This window comes from Anser anser (assembly GCF_964211835.1).
Source record: "Anser anser genome assembly, chromosome: 3".
Classification (NCBI taxonomy): domain Eukaryota; kingdom Metazoa; phylum Chordata; class Aves; order Anseriformes; family Anatidae; genus Anser; species Anser anser.
Genome location: NC_139722.1, coordinates 118729099 through 118750362, shown reverse-complemented (window position 1 = coordinate 118750362; position 21264 = coordinate 118729099). Strand labels below are relative to the sequence as shown.

The 21264-nt window shown below is 38.2% G+C and overlaps 1 protein-coding gene across 1 annotated transcript in view; it reads right to left on the bottom strand.

Moving 5' to 3' along the window:
- The window catches only part of PLCB4 (phospholipase C beta 4), a 126904-nt gene extending 109474 nt beyond the window's left edge, over window positions 1-17430 (bottom strand). The window contains exon 1 of the mRNA XM_083827647.1: window positions 10965-17430. Within this exon, the coding sequence (XP_083683773.1) occupies window positions 10965-10998 (34 nt within the window). The 5' untranslated portion in view covers window positions 10999-17430. The remainder of the gene's footprint in view (window positions 1-10964) is intronic.
- Between the last annotated feature and the right edge of the window lie 3834 nt (window positions 17431-21264).

Sequence of the window (21264 nt, the reverse complement as noted above, 5' to 3'; positions counted from 1 at the left end):
AAATACAGTCGATAGGTAATTTTGAAAACAGTGTTCTAATGCTGAACAGAAACATGTCTGTAAAAGGCACAGCGGCTGAAAAGCCAGTGGACATATGCTTTGATGAAGAACCAGATGATCTGGTTTAACATTTGATTTTCCTCCCAGGGCAGTCCCACCTACTTAATGAAAAGGAATATATGCCTTGTTAGCAAGTCTTCCTAAATCTGACTGCCTGTTTTGTGTAGTATGAAAACACTACAACATTACCTCAATGCACAAAACCCAAAAATTCAAGCTGTGCTAAACCCAATCATATGAACTATTTTCTTGTACATCTCGGTTTGTTTTCCTATTAGCAAGGCATGAAAATAAGCCAGTAATAAGGAACAGTAATAGATATTGTTAACATCAGTATTAACCAGGTAAAATAAACAGCAAAAGAGAAGAACTGGGAGGAATATTGGTGGAATTAACTCACAAAGATATTGCTTAAGGAAGATTTCTGTGCATTGTGGACAACAGCAGAACAAACCTAATTAAAAATAACTAATAACATGACTAAAATCTTGGAGCCATTAAATGTTCACTATACTTTAACATCACAGAATCTATTTACTGTTTTATTAGCTGGATACCAGTTGCATCTATCAATCATCTTGTTTGTTTATATTTTACAAAAGAAAATTTTGGGGTTTAGAGAATCCAGTTTACTTAACAGGCACTCAAAAATAATACATATTATTTTTAAAGATTACCAGGGTGATCATATGTAACATCTCTATTTCACCTTGTTTTATGTTCCTGGTGGTAAATCCTTGTTGTATACACAAGATGTGTACTGTTTATATATGTAGTGCCGTGCTTAATACTCCCTCTTAGAAAGACAGGAGAAAAATTAAAGCTAACTTGTTCCATTCCCTACACTTGTGTAACGTAACATTCTTCTGCTTCATAGCAATACTTAGACACAAAATCAGTACTTAATAGCCTTGTATTACTTATTGAAAATTACTGAAATAGATTTATGATGAACAGAAAATGGCAATAAATTGTAAAGACAAAAAAAAGAGTGAAGAAAAATAGGCAATGCTAATGAATTTGAAGAGACTGTCTCCACCCAAGTATTATGATAAATATTACCATCTTACCTTTTTCCACAGACTGCTAATCTTATTTGTTTATATGCTGACATATATTTAATTGGCTTCTTGAAGTTAAAATTTATGCAGCAGGAGGAATCAATGATCTTCTTAAATCAAAAGGACTTTCATATTTTTACCTTAAAGTCTGAGCATATTGTACATACTTTTCCTCAAAAAAAAAAAAGAAAAAAAAAAAAAGAAAAAATTCTCTTCAAATCTCTTCAGGATTTAAGATGCAAAGTCTGGTCCAGTAATAAACTTGACTATAGACTGCAGTGCTCATCAGATGGTCAGAAAGCTCCCAAGAAAAACAGACACCTTTCATAGACAAGAAAGGCTACGAATGGCAGAAAACAGACATGATCTAAGAGAATAATTTTATTTATCATCCACCAGATGTGGAATGGTATTAATTTTATACACCAGAGGCTCTAATTTCACCAGAATACCTAATCTGACATTGCAACTACTGCACTTGTTCTTACAGGTGAAGCACCTATACATATACAAACAGACAGCTGGGACAAGTTCACTCGTTTACATGTATACACTTACTTGATGTACAAGTTTGAAGACCATGAACTATCTTTCAAGAGGAGCACAGAGATATAATAATACCAAAGAAGCTGTTTAGTGAAATGTCCAGAATCACCTCTTAGACTCAGCTAACTCACACTAGTCTGTAAACCCCCGTGAAACACTACCTACACTGCTACACGTTTAAATACACTTGTAAATCTGGTGCTAGGAATGCGTAAAGTCAAAAGCACATCAAAGCAGAAACAGGTCCCCAAAAGCCTGATTCTCGTCAATATACTGAGAATTATGCTATTTTATTCCTGGAGTCAGAACTTCAACCGGGTACCTCAGCAAACTGTTCCAATCAACGCAAATGCGTGATAATAATTTTCCTCCAATTTCTGACCTGCTATAAGGTCAACTTCCTGAATGTCACACACTGCCACAATACCTACCAAATTCTTCTAGGACCATCTGGATGCTTTTTCCAGCTATAAAGCATACATATTCAATTCTTGTCATCATGGGATTTATCCCAATCTATTTTGAGAACTATCCCCACAAAAATGTCTAACAGACTTCCATCATCAGGCAAGTTAAAGCTTGAAATAAGCACAATGCTTCTACCCCATTTTGGTACTCTTCAATCATAGCTAGCAAAATTGTCATTTCTAATATTCAAGCCAAAGTAAAATTCACAATGTCATTATATTGGATCTGCAACATTTTCACATTAATTTGCAGGTTTCTCATTCATCCTTATTTCGTGCTTTGAATATGCTTGGATCCCAAACCAATTTCCTGAGATATATTCCAAAATGTTCAAGATTTAAATGTCATGAAGGAATCTGTAATTCATATTCAGACCAATTTTTGCTCAGCTTTGTAATTCCCTCCATATTAAAGCACCTTCATTAGATACTGTTACTTCGAGTGCTTTACCAGAATGGTTATGGCTTGGAAATATGACTTCAGTCATATTAAAAGTAGCAAGTCTCATTTTCCTATTTGCAATGTTCCGTTAACATATGCAGAACAATACAGACAAATTGGGCAGACAAAAATTAATATGAAGATGTCACCAAGTACAGTAGCATATCAAAGCAAGTGTCCAAGCCGCAAGAGATGTGACCAGTGGAGAGCTACAATTATGAAGAATAAACACTGGCTGCATTTTCATCTGATTTTTATTAGCACAGATTTTTGCTATCCTTTACCTACTTGGAAAAGCCAATGAGTATAGTTTCCACTACTAGATAATATCTTCGCTTTTGAGTACCTTTACTTCAAATTATTTCTCTCTACAAAACTATTAAATAATCTTGCATTATTCAATGTGCAGAGACATAATGATAAGGATGAATAATGAGAGAGAACTCAGCATGATCACTGCATGCACTGTTTAGGACAGGCAGCTTCATCTACCTCATAGTTTGCTTGCCACTTTACGGAAAAATTAATGCCACAACTTACAGAGACAAGGACACAATTCATTCGAAACTTGAAAGCATCAGAAAACCGCACAGTAGAAATACATTTCCATACTGCTCATGGAGACAGAGGTGTTTTTACCTGTCTAATGCACTTTGTCAAATCTGCCTACAAGAGCTCCAGATGTCTGACAGGAGACAAACACATTCCCATGGCAGAGCTGGGCATGCACGTGCAGGAGAGACCTGCAGATCCCACTGGTGCTGTCCCAAAGTACAGCGGGTATCTGCAGTCTGGCAACCGGTAACTTACTGCATAGCACAGAGGTTGATACCAAAACTGGACACAGCTGAGCTTGCAAAGTTATCAAACACCTGCTGCACACCACAACAAAAAGGATGTCTTGGGTCCTAGGTAGGATAATACTGAGATAATCTGTTCTGGTATACAGTAAGCAGTCATCACTTGCTCTTCAGGAGCTGCAAAATACACTTAATTTTAACTTAGTGCCAGTCATCTGCTTTTAACTGTTTAAAACAGAATACAGAGTAGGACCAAAGCACTTTTCCATACCACCCCTATTATCATGCCACTAACATAAGTTATAGTACTAGCATGAGTTTTACTACCTAAAATTTTCTATTCAGCTTCAGCCTAGATTAAAAGGATGCAAGGAATTAAAGAAGAATGAGCTTTTCAAAACAGATCTACATATAGTCCCATCTAAGCAAAGATGTGGTTACCATGGTCCAACTATGACCTAAATACTATGATCTACAAGTGTCTGCAAAAGGTTAACTACACGGATTACATCTAGTTTCACTGCACAAGTATTCACGTGTTTAGTTTTGTTCCCCCCACCCCACTTATTCTGGTATTTATGAGATTGACGCATTTGAAATAAATTCAAATGGGGTCTTAATCCATAATTTTTCAAAGATGCAACAACAGAAACCTCTACTAAGCAAAGAAATGATCAGTACACTGATCTTCTGAACTTGGAATACACACTTTTCTTCTATGTTTACTGTTTTGTTGGGAGAAAACACTATTGTTTAACTATTACACATAATGAAAAATAAAATCAATTTTCTGAATTTGAAATTATGGTATCTCTGAAAATTTATACACCAGTCATTGAAACACTGTAATAAGATGACAGGTAACCAACAACATTTAATTAGTTGATCTACAACTTCCTCTTGATTGCCAAAAGACCTATTCTAAATTACGTATAGACACTACTGCCTGCCCGGGGCTCAAGGCATGCTCTCATATTTATTTGGTAGTTGCAGTAAAATTAATGAGTTAACAAATATTGGAAGTGTTTCCAGGATTAGGACACAACTGCTGAGTAGAAACTTCTTGACCAAATTCCTTTTCCTGATAGCTTAAATCTGGCCACATCCCAAAATTTTGTGATTTAAATAATTTACACTCAGCCACTCAGAATGTTCCTTTGCCTAATATGCAAACTCTTTTGCAGGAATTTCTATGGGAAATTAGCATACGCTACTACTGTCTGACAGTGGCATGTGTTTCAAAATAAGCACAATTAAAAACTGAAAGTGACAATAAAAGACAATCACACTTACTTAGTAACGTAACAGAGAGCTCTATATAGTCATTTTAGAAAGTATAATGAATTGGCAAAAATTAAGATTCATATGATCACTCCACCACAGTTTAATTACTCTCCCAAGAGAATATCACATGCATAATCAGTGCCAGCTATACTCTCTGATTCACAGTTTAAACACTTACGTAAGATGATCTCTATTTCTGTAACAGAAGAGGAAAGCCCATCTTACGGACGGTAAAATTATACGATGCAGGGAAGGTGACAAATCCAGGTTTACCAAACCCTGAATTACGCTGAATGGCTTTAAACTGGAACTCCTTTTGGAACACTGCCAAGGATCTAGTATCAAGGGATACTTTAGAGCAACATATTCTGCATGCAAAAGTGCCGAGAGAGTATGTTAGAGAAATTAAATCATTCTGTTCCACTATTCAGCACCCGTGGAAGCCTAAGCAGAGGCTGATAATTAGCTAATTTGCATGGACTCTGTGAAGAAGAGTATTTAAAAGAATTCCAGCAATATAATCTTTAAAGAGCATGACAGCCTGGCCTGACTGGCTAGCTGCTTGCATATCTTGTATTCCCTCTGTCTGTGGCAAGACAAGCCATTTTTAGCTGTACAAGGATGGGTTGGTAGATTTCTGAAAATAGCTACATCTACAGCTCAATGTGTAATTTCCTCACAAAGAATCTAATCAGACTCCCATTTAAGTGGACTGCAAAAGCTGGATCAAGAAAAGGAATTAATCCATCCCTCCTTCAAAACACCCTGTAGAAAAATAAACATTCTTCTTGTGTTTATCCAACTATCTTTGTGATCACAACCAGGAAAAGTACCAGGGCAGTCACAGATGAACTCAGGAGATCCATTTTAGGCACTGTGTAGCAAAATGCAGCCTCTATAGATGCTGTGATAGCCCTTGGAAATACCACAGACTTCTCTACTCCTCTGTCAGGGAACAGTAACCCCTAACCCAGAAATGGGAGGTTGAAGCCAAGGCATTTCTTCTGTCAATTTTCTTTGAGAAATGATTATTTTGGAGTCATTTACTACAGGTGGTAAATTACTATCTCTACAATTTTTCAGATGTTCCAGATAAGGGTTTTAGATTGAAATACAACAATTACCTTTCCTGTATATGAAGTATTATCTTCCAAAGCTCTAATTCTCCAGTTTTATGCCAAGGCCTGAGATTTGCAATGGCAAAATCACAGTAAGTCAAGCCTAAGTCCTTAGCTACAACAAACCATATTTTACATATAAAAGGAAAACGGCTGCACCAGCACGAACCTCTGGTTTTATATTACTAGTGTTCTGTACATGGCACTTCAATGACTGTGGTATATCATCTGTTTATAAGCTGATTAATTCTGTGCATGCAATGTGCATTTCAGAGGTAATATTTTTTTTTCTGATGATACAGCTTTATATCCTGCACATGAAACACCAGCCCAAAAGCTGTTTTCAAAGTTACACAAATATTACATCCAGTCTACTATGCAAACATTCATTCTGGAATCTTGACAACAAGGAACTAACTTTTAATGCTTCAACAACATTTGCAAGTTGGAAAAAAATAAAGAAATGTTCTGCGTCAACAGGATCCTCCCCTTCAAGGAAATTAAATGCCAAAAATAAATATGGAATTCCCTCATGTGGCCCTGATGTTTTCTTCACTGTTTTCCCATAGACCTCAAAAACCAGAAGAGTATGCCTGGATTTTAAAGAAACACATATATATAGAAGCTATTTTGCAGAAGGAAAGAAAATCTACATATTTCTACCAGGTTTTGCGGTTTCTAATTAACTACATGATGTGTATGGATAAAGTTAGCACAGTGAGATGAAATTTGCAGATTTTGTCCAATTTCTTTAACTGAGAATAGCTGAAAAGAAAACAGAAAAGCTTTTGGACACGGAAGCCATATTTTTAGTACTGAAACGGAAATAGCAATGTTGAAGCTAAATGCAGATTATATTTGAGCTTTTTTTTTTTCCCTTGATCTTCTCCTGATTTTTCTGACGTTTGCAGCCACACCTCCCAGTCCCTAGGATGAGGGAAGCAATCCTGTATAGCAAGTGTAACAGAGGCTCTGTTGCCCTCTGTGCACCTTCCCCAAGACGTTTCCTTTTTCTGCATGTCCCCTTCTCTGTTCAGACATCTCCCAGCTCTTCACAGACCTCCCCTCTTGCTGAATTGGTTGGTTCCATTGCTGTGATTTAAGCCACTGTCTCCTTTCCAAACTCTCACACCCATCTCATTTCATCTTCTCCTTTATCATCATACTTCTTTTGTCTCTTGTCTCCCTTCTCCAAACACAAGTTGCTCATGTCCTTCTGACTCCACTGTTCATGGCAATTTCTGTTCTCTCTCCTTTATCTTTGACTGTTCATGAGCCATTTTAAACTGTATCAGGCAGGGAGGCTTGCCTCACAGACAAGGCCTACAAAGATTGAGGTCAGACCCTGGTTCAATTACCAACTTGACTGCAGGCCCTGTGCCACTCCAGGCAACACTGCTCATGCTGCATTTCTACAGCAGAAATACAAGGTTATGATTTTCCTTCCTCAATGGCAGCACTATGAGGATAAAGAGAGGCTGGAGCATACTCACTGATTCAAAATCTTTGGAGAACTTCAGTGTAAAACTCTAAGTATACAAGGAGTAGTCTCCCAAAGTCTAAAGCTCTGTCTAATTTAGGTGATTTTCTATGGAGAAATGGACATAACTGACTCAACACAACTTCAACCACCTTATTGAGTACAAACTGTAAGAGCCAAGGACTGTTCATTCTGGTTCTGTATATGTTAGAGTACTATCAAGACACCTAGTACCGAACAAATTCTAAATAGTAACCCTTTTACTTTTTTTTTTTTTAAACACAGAAGCACAACACCCATTTATAAATTGAAGAGCATGTTAACACATCAAGTCTTTTTGATGCCACTACATCAAAACACAAACCAAGCACTATTTAATTAAAAATGCTACTTTCTTAAGGGTATGTAAATAACAGGTGACTTTTTAATTTTTGGATCTTTCATGATGTAGGCAATATGAAAATCTTGGACTAAGTGAGTTATTTGATCCTAAAACTGAGAAGCCAAGCAGCAAACAAACACTATTACAGTGGCATACCAAAATTAACAAAACAGAGTATCAGATATCAACTTTCAGGGCCCTGTCCTAAAGGACGCAATGGCCAAAGAGCATGGGAAAAATGTTCAAGTGTTGGCTGCACCTGCAAGACTCTGCATGCAGACAATCGTGCTGAGAATAAACAACTAGTCAGCCATGCAGCTATTTGCAGAGCTATTTGCTCTTAAAAATGTCTACTTTCATACATAAATGCTGGGCTTGAAGGGCACAGCATTCATGCCTCTAAATTGAAAAAGAGAAATTAGGATCTTCGTGTTTAGGACTGTTCATGTGAGACATCCAACTCTGTAAGTCCTAGCTGTCATTCCTACACAATTAGAGCCCCTCCTAATTCCTGCCAACCAAGATCTGATGTGGCTACAGCTTAATTCAGACTGTTTGATGTTCCTTTCTAGTCTGTGCTTTATGCATCTACCTTTTAAATACCAGTTTTGTAAGTTCCTGTGCAAGAAATCCTTCTTGCTTCTTGGGGAAAAGGGAAATTAATTCCAAAAACAAAACAAAACCCCAAAAAACCCTCAGACATTGAAGGACTTGGTCAGCCTGGTCAGGAGAAACTTTCCTCTTTCTTCTCTTTCTGTCTAAGCTCAGGGACTCCCACGAGGTGAGGTGCCTCACAATACTGGACAGCCCACCAGTAGAGGTACAGAGGTCAGTACCTATACAAGGCTCTTTCACTGCCAAAGCCACCGGCATAACAGGCAAAGAGAAGAGAAATGTTGGCAGGTCATGAGAGTACAAGGAGGTGGAAACAGACATCAGACTATTCTTTTTTTTACAGCAAAATACTAAAAAGCAGCAATATTCTAAAAGATGCTATGTTCTGCTGCAGGCATAGGGATTCCTATCTCTGTGTTTGTCAGGCAACGACTTCATATTTGATTTAATTTCTCTTTGATTTTTATTTGAATAAACTTTGTATTTGGTCAAGTAAACTCTGCATACCAAAACATTGCCAAACATGGTATGCTAGTAACAGAACTGAGTAAAAAGGCATTGTGTGAAGGGAGGAATTTAGATGGATGGGAGGATACTCACATATAAAATGTCAATCAATTATGCAACCATCTGCATGACTCAGTAGATGTGAAAAATTATTCTCCTAAAGGAATGTACTTAAAAACATATGGAACAATATTCTTTTTCCATAACTTTCCTCTACTCCACAGATCCTCAGTCCATTTACCAATCACAAAGGTGCTTCAACACCGTTATGGATTACAGAACATTTCATTAAACCTTAATCTTTTGCAGGAAATAACAAGACTACAGCCTGTAGCTGCTTCACCCAGGCTTCACTTCCCACATCGTGGTAACTCCTGCTATCCAAGTATGAAACTCAGTAACCCACTATATTGCTGCACAGGACATTATCTCAGAACAGGATTTTCCCTTTTTTAGGTCAAGAAATAAATGAAAACTTGAGCCCTCTGGGTAATGGTCAGACACTTATAACTGCTTTACTGTACGAAGAGTCATGTAACACATCATAGTACACAAAGAGAGCCAGATTTTCAAAGCTGCTCAATACTTAAGGCTTCAAGAGAATTTCACTCCTTTTTAGGCTCATGAGTGAAGTGCCTGAATTTTCAAGTGCTCAGCACCCAGTGAGAACAAACAGTCCTGTTCGTATCACTTGTACAGCAATTGGCCATTTCTCAGAGGACATTATCAAAAGCTGTTCCAGCTCTGTTCTTTTCAACAGCATTGCTGCCTAATGGCACCAAACATTTGCTGCAAAATAAAGATAGGCTTACTTAGCTTTTCAAAATAATCAATTTGAAAAAAATGGGACAGAACATGTGGAATGTACTAACAGGTCCCAATTTTCAGGAGGAGCTGTCAGTTGGTCTGTATGAGAGTAGACCACTCTCCTGCTGTGTAAGCTTTGCACTTTAGGAACTTAGAAGCTGGCCAATGGCGGGGGGAGGTAAGAAATTCCTTTTCTGCTGAACTCAGTCGTAAAAGGATCTGAGCTCTGAGGTACCTTGTCACTTTGCTTTCTAAGAAATAAATTCTCTAAAAAATGAGTATGTTTTGCTAATCTGTGCAAGTCATAAAAGCAAGTTTACATAGTCTGGTGTTTCCCTGCTACGCAGAAGATATTTCTGTTACAACTACAGTTAAGAAACAAGATGTAAGTATGGTGACTGAAGCACTGTACAAATTCAGGAACAGACTGTTCTCTATTGAATAATCTTCTGGAAAAAAAAAACAGGCAAAGTAGAGATGTGACATTGTTTGCCATCGTGACTGTTTTCTGATTGTGTCTCAGTATGTGTGCATGTATGCGCAAGCACCTTTATATAAGTAACACTTATAGAAGCAACAGGTGGCTTAGTAATAAAACTGAATTAAACTTAAAAAAAAAAAAAGTCTTAAGATTTTATGCTTAAGTCTTTTCTTCCCCATTTTCTGTTAAAGTCTGAAAAAAGGCCAAATTTAAGTAATGCTTGCCTTTTTTTTTTTTTTTTTTGGTAACATTAACTACAAGAACCCCTCAAATAACCCACACCAAAGCCACAGCTATGGAACTGGGACAGCTAAGCAAAAATGAGGAATCGGCACTGCTTGCATGGCCTGCTTCCCACTCGGGAATGGCTATTCAGGAATTTCAGTGGTCCCAAGGTACCCTGAGATCTCCGACTCCCTCCCTTCACAAGTCCCCCATAAGAAAATGTTATGTCTCCACTATTAATGCATGGTTCCTTGTCAGTAACCTCTCCACAGCAGAGTGACATTTTAATCTATATAAGACTTCAGGCAATGGTAACAGCATTCAAATTCTAAAGGGTCAAATTTTAGCTTTAAATTATGTCTGCATTAGGCTTATAACTTTTGTATTTTCTCCCTCTGCCACTTTTCCCCCTCTTACTCCTACTATCTTTCACGGCAGCTTCTAAGTTTCAGAAAACTCAAGAGCAGTAAAATACTCTAATTTTGGTGCTCATGCGTTGCAAATATACTCACAGGGAAACCTAGGCATCACCCTTAAGACATGCAATTCAGTGCAAGCAGAAAACGCCAGACAGTTCAATAAGATAATATGAGAATACACAAAATATGCAAGCAAAGAGAACAGCAATCAAAGCTAAAACAGATGGTATATGAGATAGTACAATCTCAGAGTCTGAAATCATCACTTACAGCACTGAGGTGAAGTGCAGGAAAACAACCACATCGCAGAAGCATTACTTCAGCTGAGAGTCAACACAAATCAAAACCAAATTGCAATCCACCAGGAAAACGTGCTCTACTAGTCTGTGAGTTTACAAAAATACAAAAGACAACACTTCTCCACTATAGCATAATATAGCCTTGCTTTTTAGCAAACTGCACTCAGATGTTGCTCCTCTGACATCATTAATCTCCATGGAAACCTTAGAATGACTGCTGGCCTGAAATAGGCTCTGTCATCCCAGATCAACTCATAAGTAGTCCAGCAAAAGATCTTATATCTCATATTTTTGGCTGTACATTTTCACCAGTGAGCACAACTGAAGAGTTACAATTCCCGTGGCCGCTATGAAATAAAGCTTTCATTCCTGATAATCAGAACATGCAAAAGTTGAAACATTTTTCCAGCTGAGTCCAAGATAGATTCAAAGATCACCTACTTCTAGAGTAAGATGCAGACTGAAAACAAATGAAAAAAACAACGAAAGATATGTCTTTACTGAAGGTTAAAAGATGATAAAAACTAGAAGACTAACCTCCTGAAAATCCACTTGTATATCTGCATAGCAGATTTGCAGAGCATGCTATTTTCCACAGCATTTCTCTCTACAAGCAGAGAGCAGTGTAGAGCAAAGATAACTTTCTAAAAACATTTATTAGTATTTACTTTGGGGGGGTCATCAGGGAAATGCCTGCATTAAATGGAGTGCAACCAGATGGCTTGTGTTGGGTTTTTCTTTCTCCTTCTCCATGCTAACACTGCCAGCCTCCACGACTAATGTCCCCAGCACAGGGTCAAAGTGTTACTCAGATGTTTTACCTACAAACAAGTCCTCTGCAAATGTTTTCTAACGAGTTAAACTGACAGACTGAGACAAGCAGATACACTAAGTGTCACGAAAGCTGTTCTCTTGGCAAGAAGCCACGTACACAAATTGTTTCTATGAAGAAAATATGCATTTGTATACATACAGGCAGTATGTGTTATACACATACAGAAATAATCAGACTTCTCAGGGACCAAAATTGAGAAAAATCTTGAAGAGTTTTGAGCCTTGCATAGTTCCTGCACTAAATAAACTTGCTTTCTTGAATGTAAATCGGTCATTGTTATGAATTTCCAAGGATAATTAAACAAATTGCCATATAATTTTTTCTGTGAGATGTGAAAGAAAAGAGAGACTTGCAAAAGAAAACAAGAGAAAAAAACTAAATTGGCATATAAGGATTTCTACTTATTTCATTCATTTTCAACAGTCTGAACAAGCACGCAGAAAATTACAGGATTCAATCCTAAAATGAGGCACCTCCACTTACAGCTGCAAGTACTTAGGCATTTCCAGAAAACCACACCCTTACTTCCTTAGGTCTGACCGTCCCAATTTTAACTCTTCCAAGTCATTCCTTGATCATAGTTTATTTCAGTTCTGGACGGCAAATGTCTTCTGTAGTGTATTTGTCTTCTTTCAAACCCAATGAAATCCTGGGGCTCTCTATATAGCTGGGTTTTATATACTACAGTATTATGGTACAACAGAAATATCTTAAGACCAAGTTGTTAAAGGCTCACTAACTCAAGCAACACCACCGACTGCTAATAATATCTACGCTATACAGTCAGGTCTGTGGATTTGGATGTTTGTTGTTCTGTTTGTTTTTTTGTACCTCAGCAGCTTGGAGAAGTGCTCTAGACAGAAAGGGCTGAACTTGATAGATGACTGACTGATACCTTTAATTTAACGTGTATGTTGTAACCATCTGAATTTATGAGTTCATTTGTTAAGTACCTAAGTACTTAAGGGTAAGCACCTAAGTGCTTGGAGACCCACTAGAGACCAACAGTGTCTGTACAGAGAGGTCCACATCAATTCAGAGGGGATACAAACATGCCACCAAATAGTAGCATTGTTGTGTATTATAGGAAATCAATCTGACAGATCACAGAGGTCTTGACCATAGCTCTTTGAATGGTGGGGTATAGTCATTGCTAGCACTTGGCTCCGCACAAGCTTCATTTAATCATCAAACAAGTTCTCTGCCTGCTGCATAAATGTCAGGCCCTTTGCGTACCTACTCTTTTACCAGGGAAACACAGAAGAGGATGAGAGGTATACATCTGATGAACATCTTGCTGGACTGTGATCTCCAGCTATTACCTAAGGTGCCCAAAGCCACATGCTCTCTAGATTTGTCCTTCCTCCAACTAACAAGAAGAAATAACAGGGCACCTGCATAGTGCAATCTTTATGACTAAAGTGCTGAGCGGGAGTGAATTCACCAAAACATTAGGACTGAATGATGCCAGTTTTACAAGCATGGATCTTGAGGGGGCACAATCAGCTCTTACCTTTTTCTCTCTGTGGAGGGACCAAATATACACCCCTATCTTTGTGCTCACTACTGATTACAGGGACAGAGTCCACAGGATGGCAACAAACAGAGCTTGTCCAACATGGGAGCAGAGGAAATCAAATGCCAGACAGAAATGCCTTTTGCTCCCTCTAGGAGTCCCCTGTAGTCTGGTGTATGTTGTGCCTTACACTTGCTAAGGATATATCTGTGCATTTATTTTTATTTTTTTAATTTCTGAAGAGAATCAATGAACCACTGGATTTAACTATTAAAGACGTGTGCACCCAATAATACAACGATCATACAAGGCCTAATAAAGATTTTACCACCAATGGTGGCTGTGAGGTGATACCTAGGGGAACATATCTGATCACACCAGGTGTATAACTACACTTTTCTCAGAACATTCTTCTGTATTTTGGTGCCCCAAATCTTTTAGCCACAGGCAGCATTTTTATGTTAAATGTTTTCCTTGGTGGGCATTTCTTTCATGAGTTTGTATAATCTATTTATTACCTTCATAAGCACAAGCTCTAAATAACACAAACCCATGCTACCAGATATATAATCTAATCTGCTAGCTCTGACTAAACCTCCACCCTTGGAACCTAGGTATGGATATCTGAGGAGGGACAGCAGTGGGATTGCTGCTTACGCCTGTCTCTGTGTTTTTTCCTCCAGGTTTCCCTTCATTTTTATGATGGCTTCAGAACCATCGAAACATAGTGCAACATGAAAACACAAAACCTTTCAGCCAGAACAATGACTCAGTAAATTAGATTAGAATTACAGCAACAAATTGCTGCTTGTGTTTTTGTTTTCTGTTCTGTTTTTTGTTCATTTGTTTTCCCTAATTCTGCAAATCTAGCCCACCTTCTTTTCCCCTGCTCCTACCTCTGACAGTAAGAAGTTATGAAGCCTTAATAACCCTGCTACTAGCATGAAGGAGAAATTGCTTGGCTCCTGCTCCCCATGAGGCTTTTATGAAACATTTAGACTTCAACAGCTCTGCAAACAGAATACAAAACACTGCCTGTAGCACAGAACATCAAGGTATGATACACTTGATAAACAGAAGGAAAGGGCAAGTAATTTTTTTTTTTTTGTAGCAACTAATGCTAAATTTCACAAAGGGCTACTCAAGTTTTTGTAACAAACCGCATGCCCTGGTTGCTTTTGTTACTCATCCTGACCACAATAAAATGCGGCATGCTGGTCTTCAAACAATTAACTGTAACAAAGAGAAGTTGCAAGGAGAAAAAGAAAAGAAAATACACAGAAGACTACTGAACTTCTAAGCATTTATGGAGTGGATTTAGGACCAAATGAGGTAACATCTGATAGAAAGGTGACATACATATCCTTCCAAGACAAAAGCTCTGTCTGTATTGGCAGCCTGACATTGCCAGGCAACTCACACTGAAGCACCAAGGGCATATCAATGCAAGGAGTTTGTTAATTGTTGTAAAGCCACCATGTCATTTTATAATTCAGGAAGCACCAGACATAGCAACAGATGAAAAGAAATGTTTTAAACATTCCCTATTTTTTAAAAAAAATGCTCATTGGATACAAGCTCTCTTTTCCAATATTTTCAGCAAACTTCTGCACTAAACAGATCTCAACCATTGTGCACTCGTGTACTTACATAAAAGAAAGTTTACTAATTGCTGCCTTATTGCAAGGATCTCACATGCAGGTTTTTAAACTTTCAGTCTTGCAGCAAAAAAAAAAAAAGTATAATTCTGAGAAAGGTTCAAACAGGCTTCTGAGCTACACACAAAATATTCAAAGCCAGTAAAACCATCATAAGGCTTAATTACAGAATACAAACAGTTGATTAAGATAAACCCTCATAGAGCACAGAATCTTTTGTTAGAGATCTAGCACTGGACTTAGATGCTACAGCTTGTTTGTTTTTAGATAAATAGAATAACACCTATAATAGATACTGAAATACTGGTTTATACTTCTTAAATAACACTAATTTAAAGGTAAGCCCTAACATAACCTGATCACGTTTGGTATTTTGAAATTTCAATAAAGACACACATTTTCATTTAGGAAATATATACCCATGCACCAAACGACGCCTGAAGCTAACAATACAAAAGCTTTCTGAACTGAGCCTGGATACTGTTCTACCGTAGCCCAATACTTCATTATCCACTTGATTTCTGAACAGCATGTATTCACTCCAACCCATATGAATGCCAAAAGAAACTTCTGTTGCTGTTTGTCAGTTGCCATGCTATTGTCAACTATTTCACCCTTTGGGAATACAACATCCACCCACAATTTCCCAAGTTTGTACTAGTAAGCTCTGCCTAGCACTAGCTGTATTCCCAGGAAAAAGATACCATTTTTCAACTATCCCTATCACTTATTTAAGCTTTATAACAACATGAACAGATTCAGTTTAAGCATTAACAGTGATACTTGAATCATATCCAACAGCAAAGAGGAAAAAAAAAAGAGCAATACCCTTTGGTATATTCCCAGCTCCATATTTTCCGTGGACATTAGATCAGAAAATGCTGAGTTGTTTGGCCTAGAGTTGAAACAAGTCTATGGATTAAAAAGGCAAGTCTGAGTAATGCCTGTACCAAATAGTCCTCCCTTTTTCTTCACTGTTGGTATGCACAAATTCGTCTGCCCGGTACTGATAGAAGAGAGAAAGATTCAAACTTTCTCCAATGTTTACAGTGAGATTTGCTTTGGTGATCCAGAGCCCCTGGTGATAATGAACCATCAGACCACAGGATATAAGTACACTGTCTGCTCCACAGTGTTTCACAGTTCATCACTGGAACATCATCCTAATTTTTCCAGAAGGATTTAATAGATTACTTAAGAGAGCACAGCAGTGGGCTCCCATGATAAACAGATATGCTTTAAGGAGCGAGACATTTGGGTGCATCACAAGAAGTTGTCTGGAGGAATAGTCATTTACATCTCCCAGAGTGAACCTAACGGGATCCTAAAATGTGTACAACATATCATATCCTCTACGGTGAAAAATTTTGGCATTACACTCTAACCTATACCTCCTAAAGTGAGCAAGCTGTAAGAGCCAGAGTAAGGTAGCAACAAACTGAGTAATGCTGATTACAGACAACTCCTATGACTGAAGGAAAGGGATTCCATTGGGCTTGAAATCTCAGATAGCTGTTGACCTATATAATAAAAGACTGGATGTAAAAAACAAAAAAAAAACAAAAAAAAAAAAACTCTCTCTCAAATTAGGACACATATCCAGTATTTCTTATTAATCTGTATGCTGTGCACTGCAGCAGCTTCAATTGTTGCCAGTATTGCATGACACTCACACATAGCAACAGAGCTCAAAATTTCATCATGAAGATGTCTCCTATTTCGAAAGAGCAAGAACTAGATGGAACATCTAGCTGATCTTTTTGTTGGCTTTATTTTGTAATGAGAAAGAGGTTACTATGAACCAAACAAAAGCTAGGCAAGTGCCAAACCTACGTTATAGTTTTGTTATGGTGACCTGCAATCTGGGAGTGCTTCTGGAATCCCATTAGCTGCTTGGGCAGCCCTGCTATACAGAAATGTGTTTCCACCTGCTACTTCATGAAGTTCCTCTTCACAAGTTGGTCGTCTACATGGTAATAATCCCCGACTACTTCCTCTCAAAGTAAGCAGGCTCTTTTTGTGGAAATACTGCTACTATCAGCTACCTCAGAATTTACCAGTCACTAGTTTTCCAGTGGCAACAGCCCATAGCCCACATGCTATAGTCACTCCCCAGAAAAACACAATAAAGCTGGCAGTAGGCTGTGATTTTAAAGTATTATAAGCCAATACCACTGTGAAACACATAAAACCCAGAAATTAACTGCTAAAGTAACAGCCTCCCTGTTCTCTCATACTCATAATCACTTTTATTTTTACTAATTATGGGATAATGTATGTGAAACCAAGTCATACACTTGTTAATCTATAGGGAATTGATTAAAAGAGCGATACAATAGTGGACTGAAAGCTTAAACTCAGAGACAGAAAGAGAGGAAGGAGGGCGCAAGGAATAGAATTGGAATAGAATTTGCAAATTCCATTCCACTTATAATTTCTAGTTTGTAAACAAGTAACTTACAAAGTAGCTCTGGACCGGATGGAAAAACAGTAGCCTAATTAGGCTGATGTGCTGGGAAACTCTTCCTTCTGTGAAGCAATAAAACAAAAAGAAGTTCAATATAAAACCTGGTGTCATCTACCAAATCTCACGATAGGTAAAAACACACCCCTCCCACAGTTCACAAACATACAGTATCAAGATAATTTTTTTTTTTTTTTAATTAAGAACAGGATTCAGTTATGACACCTAAATCTTTCATTGGAAAGTTTTTGCTATGTGTCTTTGCATAGAAAAAGATAAGTTATGGCTGGTAGTGCTGGAAGCTCTGGATGAAGTATGCCATTCCCCACTGCACTGTGCCAGGTCAGTTTTTAAAATTCATAAAGCATCCTGAATGATTAATAATCATCACAAAGGAGCAGCTGAACAGTGCTGCCACATTTATACCTTCCAGAATAAACGCTAGCTGATTTTCATTGTTTGCGTTTCATGTGTTCCTTAGATGAGCAACATAAAGTTATGGAGCCCCAATCATACACCACACACTATTTTGTGTAGCATTGTACCAAAACAGAACCAAAGACATTCTGTGTCCTAAGCAGCTCATGGGAAAAGTTGATAGCACACATAGCTAAACTAAAGGGGTAAAGCATTGGAATTAAGATAATACTGGTCACACAGGGGTCTTGAAACAGCAGTATTTTCAAAGGAAAGAGATTTTCTATGATGAACTGAAGAAGGATAAATGATGTAGCTTGTCAGATGTTAAGGTAGTACCATTTGCTGCAAGAAGAAGCAAAAAATCAGAGTATAAACAGGTCTTGAGTTGAGAATGTAAGAAGTGAGCAATGAAGGCTTGGGTCCTGGACTGCTCAGTGGTGAGGGTGTATTTCTTATTACAGAAACAGAACAGAGGTGAAAACCACTGAGAATCATGGTAAAGAGCCCTGAAAGCACAAAAGAGTAGTTGATGTTTGATGTCCAAGACAGGAGGACGCAAACAGGGCAATGGCACCGTCAAAGAAACAGGGTAAAAACTGTGGAGCCATTTCAAATTGGCATGAGCGAAGTAGGACTCCATTTTATCAAGACAAGTCAAAACATTTATCAAGACAACAGGAACGTGACATATTAAGAATCTGGGGAAGAATCAGATGTGTGCATGGATAAGAAACTTTTTTATAACAGATATTAGACTAAATGCATGACACTCCATTCTTCAGACCGTGACCCAAAGAGACCAGATTAACAGAACTGCTTAACACCTAAAATTATCAGTCAGAGAAGCATCATGATGGTGCTCACAGCACTTACTTTTGGGAAAGAGGGAAGTAGCAAAGGAATTTATGTGAGACCAAGAAGGACAAAGGAGGCCCTGTAGAGAAAGAGTGCAAAAGCAGCTTTTAACTGTATGTGTGAATTTAAGAAAAAAATGAAGATGGATAGGGGAAACTGAATTTAACAAAGTGCGCCAACAGTAGATGGAGCTGTGAGATAAGAGAAAAATCTAACTTTTAAGGGGATGAGTTAAAATAGCAACTCTGAAAAATCCAAACTTAAAACCCCATCTTCATGTTAAGTCATTAAACAATCCACAAGAGCTGTTTGATATGCATATGATAGCCATACCACATTAGCAGAAGGAGTTGAAACAACCTGTAGCTTCTTTTTCCTGCCCTTAAATAAGCAAACATTGTCCATGCCTAGTGCAAGTTAAATCCCAGCCAGCTTGCTGTCAACCAAGTGCCAGGATTAGCCAAGCACTAAGCAAATGCAAACTCTTGATCTGATTTAACAACTGCATGGAGGGGTTGTACACATTCTTCATGCTTTGCAGTCTACACTGCATGCTAATACCTTCTGATTTTTTTCATAGAAGCACAGATGAGAATTTCATACTATTTTCTGAGATCTATTAAAAATAATTATTTACGATGAAGTCTGTTTACCTCTGGAAAGATGCAAGTAATACTTTGAGGTAGAGGGTAACAAACACTAAGGATATTTTAAAAGATCTGCAGAGACCACTGGTATCACACCATCACCATAAGAAAGTCTATAAACAGACTGCAGCAACGCAGGCTCCACTCCAGACCCAAAACAAAGCCGGACAACACTAATAACTCCAGATGGAATTGGAAATTTTATCTGAAACTTTTCTGTAAACAGAAACAAGGGAAAAAAATAAACACCTAGTCCTGTATAAAATGGATTCCTTTATTGAACAATGTACAGTGAGCCTGTCAAGGGTAAGAAAAACTTTCCCTGTCAGGGTTCTAACAACCATTCCTACGACACATTGACACATTTTAACATCTGATTCTTCTGTGCACACTCTCCAAAAGCAGCGTGCTCATGCTTGTATGCAACTGAGGCACAAAAATGGAACTACTAGCCTCTCTCACTGAAGAAAGACCCCAGAAGCGAAGCGCTGTGAGAAGAACCAAAAATAGGGAGATGACATATAATCTTTAATCCTTCATTCCATGAGGAAACCTTACCACTACCCCAATTCCACAAGTAATCTGGTGGCCAGAACACACAGATGATCAAATTGGCATTACCAGGCCTACTTTTCCAGAGACCTGGAAAAGAGCCTGTGTTCAAAAGCTTGTTTGCAGATCTCATCAGTTAGCCTGATAAAAAATATCATCTGCTCCTACAAATCTTGTTTCTTCAGGTAAAAAAGAAACAAATGTGTTAAATATAAGCACCTGATTGGCAATATTTGTAAACAATTCACAGGGGTGTCACTGAGGCCTAACCGTGTCACATGGTGCTAATTGCAGTGTGGGGCCTAGTTCAACAAGCTGTCAGATGGCCTGTCAAATGGGAATTATGTGCATAGCTACAGGAAAATAAATTGAAGTATATGATTAACTTGATCAACAATAACAGAGTGGGAATACAGGACAGGTTTCATTTTGTACATAAATGGGTCCACAGTCACACAGCTAGCCTGCTGTACATCAAACAATCCATTTCTCTTATTTTTGTGAAGCTGAGCTTTAAATCATGTTACATAATTTATAAATCATCATGCTGTAGCCTACTGATTAATATCATGCTCGCCAGTACTCAACCAAGTCATTTCCAGACACAGGGGAAGCCACAGAATTGTTCTGGGGCCCTTCAGACTACTGACATCCATGCTAATTATTTGCTACTTCATGGTCACATATAGTTAGATATAAAGTACAGCATGACAGGGTTGGTTAAGTCCTTTATTATTTAAAACATTTTTACATGTTATTCCTCCTCCTACCCCCCCTCCCTAAATCAGCATCACAGCAAACATACAAATGGCACTGAAACTCATTCAGCACACAGACGACAATTGCCCCTGCCACATGCTGTCCCTAACTGCAACACCCTTACAAGCACAGAGCCCGAACATCTGCACACACAAACAAAATCCATGATGAGCAAATGCACAGCTGCCTGCTGAGATGTCCTGCTTCCCACTGCAGGGCCTCTGCATCTCTCTCTGCGCCCAGTGAACCTTGCTCCCGAAGACTTGATCAATGAAGAGACAACAAGAAAGGGGTTAGACACACAGCTATCCACCTACTCAAAGTGAATGGCACTGCTAATACATGACCAGGAACAGTCACCCAAAGGGGAGGCAGGGGAGGTTAGAATAGCAAACATTTTCTGTTTGTTTCTACAAACTCAAGCATTCGATCATTATAAAAGAGAACACAGTAAAAATAATGTTTAGATCTAACAACTGCCAAAGCCAACAATACAAAATCTTTCTGGTCCCCAGCGTAGCTAGTCAGCTGTACAGTATGCTAACAATTGAAATGTTACTGTTGT